Source organism: Lytechinus variegatus, chromosome 19 (genome assembly GCF_018143015.1).
Source record: "Lytechinus variegatus isolate NC3 chromosome 19, Lvar_3.0, whole genome shotgun sequence".
Taxonomy (NCBI): Eukaryota; Metazoa; Echinodermata; class Echinoidea; order Temnopleuroida; family Toxopneustidae; genus Lytechinus; species Lytechinus variegatus.
In genome coordinates, this window is record NC_054758.1 from 20691911 (window position 1) to 20703081 (window position 11171).

Below are 11171 nucleotides of genomic sequence, written 5' to 3' on the forward strand. Positions count from 1 at the left end.
TTTTGAATTGTCGTTTTCATTTACATCCACAAAAAACAACAATGCTTCCACGAACGACTGGTATTTCACAGTTTGTCAAGTACAATTTGCAACATGCTAAGATATGCATTCAAAGTAGGAATGCAACAAATACCTTCATTAAGTGTTCATTGGTGTTCTATTCTAGTCACCTGGTCTATTCAATTTCTTCATCCTGCTATGTAAGGCAAGCTTACGTAATATTTTGCTTTGAAATCTGCCTATCATGATGAAAGAAATGAAAGGTCATTTGACCAAAATTGCCCATGAAGTAACTACGAACTGGTCTATAGTATAAGAAAAAGGAAAGTTGGGATATGACATCATCTGCCCACCTAATGAATATTCATGACGATATGCACATGACCGTTTTCACAAAGTATTGGTAAATTTGAAATTCAGTATAAATTTCGTTATGTTGTCCGATTTTGATGAATAGTTTTCTCTGTGAATTATACTCTATTTACTGAGATATACATTTTTTAGCCCGGATCATCCCTTTAAATACCAGTCCCCTGACGACGTCTTGTCGCTTTCCAGTGGATATATGGAGGACGCAATACAAAAGAAGACATGAATCGTCGAGATATCAGAGTTGGCGCTTATCTTGCATATTATGACTACCACGCAGTGGCGTAGGCCTACCTAGGATTTTCCAAAGGGGGAGGCAAATCGTCCGCCCAAAAACTTGACAAGCAAAAAAAAGTCTTTAACCTTGTAGCTCGTCAGGAGGGGGGGGGGCAGGGCTACGTCCCCTGCATGGGTTGTGACTTGTCAAGGGGGCAGTCTGCCCCCCCCCGTAGGTACGCTAATGCTCCCACGCCATGTTTGAGGTCACATTACATTGTCTGATTATGCGCTGAATGGAATTACGAAATAGGAGATCCCATTATAATCATGTTCTTCCATTTCATTACATTTTTCGTAAACATAAATTCATACATAAATCGATTTGTTATGAAAAGAAGAAGGCGTATAACCTAAAATCTTGTGATATTGCTTCTCTTTATTCATCTAACCCATTGTAACTATTTCGCCTATCAACGGCGGGTGATTACAGCAAAATGCAGGGTTTTAATCAGTAAAAATGTTTCGCATCTTTCAGCATTACCACTTAAAATTCTTCTCGATTAAATGAAGCCAGAATTGACATATCCATGGTCTTCAGCCTACAACTTAGTATTTTATGTCTTTAGCAGGATTTTGTGAGTGTCAAAATTACCATTTTTTATATCTAGTATTACTCTTATTGTAAAAACGGCATTATCGTGATATTGGGAACCACCGTTCACTTCATACAGCAGCGCTTTATTCAGTCACACGCACGGTTCCTTATTTCCACCTCCATTCACTTTGTACACAAGTGCTCGTACACAAATCTACGAGTGGTTCCCAAAACCACGATTTGGCCGTAAAAACAAACTGTATCCCTTGTATCTGTCATTTTATTATTTTGGAAAGGTTTGCCAAACTTCTCCCTGACCTTGCTAATTTTCCCAGTCTAATTTTACTTCAGTCCCGTTTGGACCACATATTGGACCCATTATCCCCCAAATACGCATTTGCAAAAAATAAAAAATGAAAAAAAAAAAAAATGGAGGAACACTATTGCAAATTTAGTATTTAAATTATTTATCATATCATAATTATTTAACTAGTTGCAGTGAATAACTGAATGTACCATTCTCAGTACAGTATCTGGCGCCATTCCTTAATATATACGCTAGGACTAGATCGATAATTATTTCGCACTCTCAATCAGGCAACGCGATGAAATCAATAAAACCATTGTTTAAAAATGCAACCCAACAACTTTTCTCAAAATCTGTCCATTTGTAATTATTTTTCACTCTTGCGACATACATATTTCAACCGTTCATAGAATGGACATACATTTTTGCCAATTTGAGGAATACAAAAAGATTCATTTCGTTCTGAAATGAACGTCTCACCCCTGTTGAAAAGAATTCAGCATCACACGGTGCGTTCACATGGTCGACTATGTGAATACGTGATTCACGCTGCTACAGTACTCAAACCATGGACGTGTGAACATGATGAAGAGATGGACATTCATCGCTTAGATAATGAATTCACTAACAGGTGACTGTTATTGTCATCTGAATAACATTCTCTTCATACTGGCTAGTCTTCTTTCGTCCTATGATCGTCACCATGAGAAGGGACTGAAGCAGTTCGTTATTGGACATTTATATTTCACAAATTATATTAGCAGTTGATATCAAATCAATGAAATAATGGAAAATCGATGTGCAGCCCCGGGGGGCCACTTCCATTCACGAGTGGATACCATGCGCGACCATGGGGTCTCGAAAAGCACCCTAAACACGTAATTTCCATATTCTGACAATGCACCCCTTAACAAGTATTGGCGTCTGAAACCCTACCCTTAACAAGTATTGGAAACAAAACGATACTCTTGGCAAATATTCCCTGAAATGAACCCCTAACCAAGTACAGGAATGTTTTCTTGTTACGGGTCCTTCGGTCGTCGGCTTTACCTTATTTGGTTCAGTATACGACCCCACCTTCTACACCTCGCGCAAATCGGACTCTAAACACGAAGCGTTGGGGCTAAAAGGACATCCTTTATAATACATTTTAATTTTGTTTTATCATCCCGCAAATTCGACCCTAAACACGTAATTTTCCTAGAGAAATAGATACCCTTTTTTCATTATTTTTGTGTTTTTGACACCCTTATCACGTTACGTACGTAACGTGCCCTATCGTGAAAAAGACATCCTTTTTACGTGTTTTTTTGGTCGCGCATGGTATCCACTCGTCAATGTAAGTGCCCCCCCCCCCCGGTGTGCAGCTTTTGTTTACTTTTGTTAATCTTAGTTCCATGTGTTTTATTTGAGGAATTGTCTGCATATTTTAATATAGAGACAATATTGTGATTGATTGTTTACCATAAAAGTCAATTTTCCCAAATTTCTTCATAATACTCCAGATATACGTGAAACATAATATGTATATATCGTGTATCTCTCTCTGTTATTGAGGCCCTTAAGTGTGAGCGGTAGCTAGCGGATCGAATGACATCATATTTTATATCATAAAAATCGTCTGCTTCTCAAGTTTGCTGCTCCATGTATCAGCCAATAAAAATCAAGACCGGGAAACTGTTCAGTTTTTTAATGAGCAGATACCCTTGGTAGTCATGGTAATTGCTATTGGTATACAACACCCGTGTGTGTGTTCTCATTAATACGGCGGCCGTATACGGCGAGTTGAAAACAGCCGTTTTATTCATTTTCATTCAAACAACCTATATGCAGCTGGTACAAAAATGTTAAAACGGCTGTTTTCAACTCGCCATACGGCCGCTGTAGAGCAAAATTTGCTCTACCATCTTATACCTTGGTCACATTTAATGTGACCATGGTATAAGATGCGCATAACCAGGTGACGGTGACTATCATTGGATCGAAGAAATGCTCGCGTTAATCGTCCATCTTATAGGTCTATGCTCAAACTTCAAAGGAAAATTAAATCTTTGGAACAAGGAAGCTTGTGTGAAAACAGAAAACCAAAGAAACAGATAAAGAAAAGTTTGAGAAAAATCAGACAAATAATGAGAAAATTATGAACATATCCCTCCTATTGGCAATACGACAAAGATGTGTGATGTCACTTGTGAACAACTTTCCCATTACTTAAGTATTATATTCCACTTAAACTGCCTCTTTAATCACATCTATCAGTAGATCATGTCTTCTTTCTATAGGAGGGCATGTAATACAGATTTTCAAAGAATACAGTATGGATAAAGAGTTTGTTTCACCATAAGAAAGAACAAAAAGAGACATTTTGGTTGTTTTATAGCCTATCAAAGGGAAAGTTATTCACATGTGACATTACACATCTTTGTCGCAATGCCATAGGGAGGATCCCCATAGCATTAGTGATCGCAATATTCAAACGCACATAACTTTCTCATTATGGGTCCAATTTTTATCAAACTTTCGTTGATCTGTTTCATTGATTTGTCTGTTTTCACACAAGCTTTCTTGTTCCAAAGGTTTCATTTCCCTTTAACAGTGTGAAGGTGATTTCACATTGTTTTCCATAGTGTACAAACACCGTGTCACCCACTGTGGGACCATAGAGCTATCATAGCTCCTGTATTCTTTCTAGTGAAGATATGTTTGAATCCCTTTGTAAACATTGTCTCTATTGTATATGGTAAGGTGTGCGTGTCAATGGCGCACAGCCGCGCCCGTTTCGATTCAATGTACATTTTGCTTGGCTTATGATTTACATTATGATAAACGAACAAACAGCCACAGACAGAAATGGCATTTCGTCTTGATTACCCTTACCTACCCTTTTATTTTTTTTATTTTTTTTTTTCACCTGAATATGGCTAATAGACAAAAGTAGAAAAATTTTGTTATTATTGATCTGCTTATGTTTTAATATTGTTGTCATTATTATTGTTGTTATTATTGTTACCATTCTCCTCAAGCTCCCCTTCTTCCTTTAAATATCACAATGTACTTATTATAATTTGTATTAATTCATTATGATGTAAATATGTATTATTTCAGTAGGTCATGTGACCTAAGACTCCACATACTGTATTATGTTTATGTTTATAATGTATGTTATTATGTAAATAAGTGGCTATATTCTATTATGTATCATATTAGGTATATGCCTATTATGTACATGTATGTCTATTAGAAAAGCGAAAGAGTCATGAGTAATGCAACTAAATTTAAATTGCCAACAAGTTCATATTTAATTTAATATGTGTGTTTATTATGTATATTATTATGTATATCATTTAAATTATTTTGTTTCTGTTTGTGTTTCATTGTATAATTTTGAGAACAATCCAACATGTTTGTGATTATAATCAATAAATTTTGAACTGAATTGAATTGATTATCTCCTGCGCAACGGCGATGAGGGGGGGGGCATATGCAAAATTTTACTAAAAACTCGAGGATTCTATGAAAGTTACTATGCAGGTTATCTCCAAAGGACTATTTCTAATAAGACTGATTCCATGGTCACATTTATTCTACGGCGGCCGTACGGCGAGTCGAAAACAGTCGTTTTATTCATTTTTATTCAAATCACCTATATGTAGCTGGTACAAAAAATGTTAAAACGGCTGTTTTCGACTCGCCGTACGGCCGCCGTAGAACAAATGTGACCAAGGTATAAGTATTTTTAACACGCAGTCGATGAGTGACTTTCATGTAGTATTGATAAGATCGCTACCACTTCAATGGTTCCGTTCATGTTTGTGCTGATGTCGACAAAATGTCCTTGGTGATATTTCATCGAAATTACTCCTTTCCCTCATAAATATGATTTAAAACCGCAGTGCAAAAAAAATGAAGATTATTATGTTGTCAGAGCAAAGCTGAACTTTGAGCTTTACAAACTGGATAGCCTACACTCTAAAAAATGAAGTGCTAATTCAGCTCTTAAAGAGCGTGTATAGTGACTGCACTTCGGAGTGCTGATTTGTCTAGTTCAAATTTGAACGAGAAAAATCAGCACTCCGAAGTGCAGTCACTATACACGCTCTTTAAGAGCTGAATTAGCACTTCATTTTTTAGAGTGTATGTACTTGTTGAAAAGGGTAGGATAGAGTTAAAGCGGTAAGCCAGGCTAAAACCTGAAAATTATATGTCATACCGTTCGAAAATTTCATCCACATAAAAACAAGGATTTTTTTTAAAGTATGACATTTTAAAGTTTTGCTTTACTTCAGCAAGTAGTTCCATCAGTTCTTCGTGAATGTGCAATGAGAAAGCTGACGGTGTCACTTTCCTGGCGTAATCCTTTTTATTTTGTAATTGATAATGTGAAGTTATATTTTTATTCAAATTGTGTATTCTGAAAAAAATGTTGAATATAAGCTATTGCTTTGGTATTTAGGGTTGGACAGTTTTCAATTTCGTTGAACTCAGCCGTGTATGACAAAGGCAGGGAACCGAGTCAATATCGTGTACGTGCATAATGATGAGAAACGCCAAGAAAAGGGCAAAAACCGATATTTGTTTAAAATAAAAATAATTGGTGTTCACTGTGGCCATTGCGGTGAAAGAAACGAAGGTCGTAGCTGAAACGTTACAATAGTTGATGACGTCAGAAATATAATAACGACCTGGTCTTTATCTACGACCATGCTCTAGTTGATATTTTGTGATTTATTTATTCATTTATTCATGTTTTATTAGTAAAAAATGATAAAATAAGGTGAAGGGTAGTTCGGTTCAGGTATAAAACTGCTTTACAACGAAGCCCTCCCCTTTTAGAATAATAGAATATACTTTGTTATAATAAATGTCTGGCCAATTGGTAACCTCTTTTAAAAGAATTTATAGCATTGGTGTATTGAACTGAAAATGGGAGTTCATTAATAGGGAGCTTGCTTTACAAGAGAATGACTTTCTTTTTTTGAATTTAGTTTTAAGGGATGGAATGTCAAGGAGAAAATTTAGTGCATAGCGGGTACGATATTTCAAGTTGCGATAAGTAATAAGCGATTTTAAATAGTTAGAGGGGGGGGGGGCTCTTTGAGTACAAATAAACAATACTGATATTTTAGTCTTTGTTCAACGCATTGCCAATTTAGGGTTGTAAGAAGTGTACACTGCAGTGTGTTATAATCCTTATCTAATATTAATCTTGCATATCTATTTTGTAATTTTTGTAGTTTGGATTGATTTGTTTTTGAACAACTTCCCCATGCAGTGCAACAATAATCAATATGTGGTAAAATTAAAGCAAAATATAAGGTTATAAGAGTTTTATGGGGTATTAATTGCTTTATGCGGCGAATACATCCAATTGTACGTGATATTTTATTTCTTATATATCTTACATGGTCAGACCAGGTCAGTTGCGAGTCGAGTATAACCCCAAGATATTTCATTTTATCAACACACTGCAGGTGGTTATCGTATGATTTGATCTTGAATTGGTGATTATCTAGCTTTCTTTTAGTGCTAAAAGGCATGACCATGGTTTTCTGTGGATGAATATACATCTTATTAATATCAAACCACTTGCATATGAAATCAAAGTCATTTTGTAAGTTCAATTGAACTTCAGAAAAGTTATGAGAATTGTTAAAAATAACGGTATCATCTGCATAAAGTGAAATCTTGGAATTTTATGAATTTCTTAATAGACAAAAGATAAAGGGGCCAAGGATTGACCGTGCTTTTGCCTGCTTGTCAAATTTTCCATCCAGCTCCTGGTCCCCCTACCTTTTGGGAGAGATTTCCGCTCTTGTACGAAAGTCTCTCCAAGATTATTCTTAAATAAATAATCTGTAACATTGACTAAATAAATTATGTACATTGTAACAATTTCCATCCTCCTTTGTCACGTATAAAGTTTTAACGAAAACGCTCTCTTTTTTTTGGGGGGGGGGGGTGGGTGACCAATGTTTTGGAATTCATTACTTAATTATTTTACAGTTCGTAAATCTATTAAATCATTTCAAACGTGTATTTCTCCGGGGCAAAAACAATCCCAAACACGGCTTTCCTTTCATTGTAATGATTTTTTTCACCCTCTCTCTTTCTTGGACTAATTCGTATTGGGATCATGATAATAGGTTAGTCATCGTTCATGAGCTAATTTTACATTGTATTAATATGATTTTTGTAATCAAGCCTATAATGGGGCCAATTTATACAAGCAGTTGTGGTTCCTCTTGGCCTCCACATGTGAAGTATCTTTTAAAGTAAACGATTTGTATACATTATTTGTTTTATTATTGTGGAAATAACCTCTGTGTTATTTAGCTCAGTTGGAAGAGGGATCGTCTCACAACCGGGAGGTCGGGAGTTGTGTGTATGTGTGTGTGTTTGAGTTCCGTCAGACGTGTATCAATCAGAAATGATTATTTACGTCTGGGACCGACCTTTAACGTCACCATCCGAAATACGTGACCAGGGCTCGAACCTCGAACCTCTGCATCAATTTGTAACTTCCTAGCAGCTTGGATTACAGGCGCACGCCACAACGCCCAGTTGGGTTTACTTCCAATTCGTCTCGTGCCAAGTAGTCCAATTGCGAACTCGTCTACTATCATTTGGTCTACCATCAGATCGTCCAATATCCACATGGTCTAATTGCCATTTCGTCAACTCACCATATCGTCTAATAACCAGTTGGTCCAATAGCCATTTAGTTCATTCGGTCTAATAAGACTAAGTGTTAATTGGGCAATATGAATGAAAATAAATCGGATATTAGAGCAAAAGGTTATGAGACGAAATGGTCATAGACGAAGTAATGATTAGACAAAGTGATTATTAGACCAAATAGTTTTTGGATCAAAATGGTTGTTAGACGAAATGTTGATGGACGGAATGGCATAAGACTAAATGAAAGTAGACCGTGTGGTGAGTGGACAAGTTAAAAATTTACCAAAAGTCCAAGCACCGACCACGTCAGACCAAAAGACAATAAAATTGTTACAAGGTTACAGTTGTAGGTTTCTGTCTTGGATTACAGATCGATTCGTTCTGTAAACTTAGGAATTGATACCAACCCTCATTCATTTTTTAAACTCTGGATTACATCTCAAAAGTGTTCAAAATGTCCATGTAGATGCAGTTAACCAGGACAAACTGAAACCATCGCTTTAACACGTCTTTCATTTTTCATGTCTTGCCATCAGCATAGGGCGTTAAGTTTCTACCTTCTGATCAAGTCAACCTTACATCCGACGGGTTATATCTACCGTGCAAAGATGAGGGAGTTTACATTGTCCCTGGCGTTCTCTGTTCTGGTTGTTATGGTGTCTGGCCAGCTTCAACCAGATTATATGGCGCCATTTACAAATCCGGGTGAAATCGTTTATGAGTCTCCGCTAACCATCAAGTTTGCGATGAACGCGGTCGGAGGGATCTGGCAGCAGTCCCGGGCAATTGATTCGCTGGCCTATGCGTGTACGAGCGTCTTACCGGTTGTTGGATCGGCGATACCAGCGGTTGACGAGACAAGTCTGGTCTGGGGGTTCATCTGTGACGAAGTCGTCGAAGCTTCCAGCGATCTGGAAAACTACGACGCAAGGGGGTTCTGTGTCAACTTGATCGAGGAGATATTTGATCTGGTTGCGAATACGGATGGGATGACCGGTTTCAGGCGCAGACGCAGACAAGCATTTCCTTCAGACATGTCAGAGGACGTTAACGATCCCATCATAGAAACCCTGATCAATAGTACTAGAGACCTGTACGGAATCGACATCAACATGATCATTGGTAATATATCTGATATTGATATGATTTGCACCAACATCAAAGATAACTTCCTGAGGCCATCTCTGAAAGAAATCATTACTACAGCCGGAGGCGAATTGGGAAAGGCTTTTCTGCCACTGGCAGCACCGATCTGCGAAGACTACGATGGCTTCCTTCTACAAACCTTCCAGGTACAATCTCCATCACTAGGCTACAACGTCAGCCAAATCATTGCCGATCTCGGGTCTCTGGGCGCTGGGTATGACAGCATGAACGACCTCTGTGAAGATATGGACCTAGCACTGTCAGTGCAAGGTAGGAACACTTGTACTTCAGAATTTATACGTAACAATCGAATTTTCCCGAAAGCAGAGGTCTCTCAAATATTAATAGATGTTGTGACAGAAATAGCACATTTGTCACCCGATTAGTGATAATGGATAGTTCTTAAGAGCAAACGTTCATCAAACCAACTCCCTATAAAAGCCTGATCTCATTACCGCAATCTAACTTTCCATGCTGTCTTTAAACATTTGACATAGAAAATGACTCTTAAAATCCATAAAAAGTCACCCTACAAACCAGTGTGCGTTCGATGCCATCTTTTATAGTATTTTTAACTCGGGACATTAAAAAATGCCTTGAAATATACTGTACGCACTGAAAAGACATCATACCTGATTCGTTGTATAGGCCTATATTCATTTTTTTTTCAAGTTAAGTTATTTTGTTCTTTATGGGACCCCCTTCTTATTGCCGCCGTTAGTTAGGACTAGGTCAAGGTAAAACTGACGACCGACGTCCGTGTTTGAAATATCGCTGTACTTGTTTAGGGGTACATTCAGTGGCGTACCTATGATTTTACACAGGGGGGTCAAAAACGTCCGCCAAAAGATTCGACAAGCAAAAAAAAAGGTCTTCAATCACAAATAAAGGATTTCGTACCAGAAAAAAAAGAAAAAAAAAGCTCGTCAGGGGGCAAAAAAGGTCTTTCGAGCCCGTCAGAGGGCATGGGGTACGTCTTTTGCATGGGTTGTGGCTCGTCAGGGGTGAAAACTGCCCCCCCCCGTAGGTACAATTCAGGGAATACTTGCCAATAGTATCGTTTTATTTCCAATACTTGGTAAGAGTAGGGTTTCACACGCCAATACTTGTTGAGAGGTGCATTTTCAGAATAATACGTGTTTAGTGTGCTTTTTGAAATCTCATGGTCGCGCATGGTATCCAGTCGTGATTGGAAGTGCCCCCCCCCCTTACACCCCTCTTAAATTTCCCTTACCACTGCCCTCACACTCAACCCACGCCCTGTGACTTATCTGCAGGTGACAATGGGGATGCGAGGCGAATGTTCGCTAGTGACGCTATTACAGATGCCTTCGGTGTCTTTGAGAATGCCGATAGGTGTACTACAATTGCTACTGGTGTAATCAACGACGTCGTAGTACCTCTGGAGCGTGTGAATGACCCTAGCTACGAGATCAGTAACGACGACATATATAAGTATACTGGCTTCAGTGGTGGTGTTCCTAGCGTATGCACCCCCTTGGCAAACGCTTTTACGAGTAAGTATATAATTAAATGTACAAAAACACATTAAAGCCTGTATATTATTTTCTTTGTTAATAAGGGCCTAGCTGTGATAAGGGAGGCAGTTGCCTCCACATCCATTTTCTGAATGCACAACTATGGATTTTTAATGTGAATTTTGCAAATTTTTTTTCCAAATCACGCCCAAAGTCTACAAGTGTAAAAAAAATAAATATTGTTGTAAATGGAATAATATGTGACCTGTCACACTAAAACCAACAATAACTCACTGAAGAAGGAATTTTAAATTTATTTGTATCTGTGTAATGAGATCAAGAGTGCATTATAAGTTTTGAAATAAAAAAAAAAAACCTG

At 37.7% G+C, this 11171-nt stretch overlaps 1 protein-coding gene across 5 annotated transcripts in view; it reads left to right on the forward strand.

Annotated features, from left to right (window-relative positions):
* LOC121405818 overlaps nucleotides 1-11171 on the forward strand; it is a 46359-nt gene that overhangs the window by 18937 nt on the left and 16251 nt on the right. For 4 of the 5 annotated variants that reach the window (XM_041596777.1, XM_041596778.1, XM_041596776.1 and 1 more), the window contains exons 2-3: nucleotides 8705-9584; nucleotides 10592-10831. In XM_041596777.1, coding sequence (XP_041452711.1) covers nucleotides 8777-9584; nucleotides 10592-10831 — 1048 coding nt within the window. In that variant the 5' untranslated portion in view covers nucleotides 8705-8776. The remainder of the gene's footprint in view (nucleotides 1-8704; nucleotides 9585-10591; nucleotides 10832-11171) is intronic. The other variant, XM_041596779.1, reaches the window with a different exon arrangement.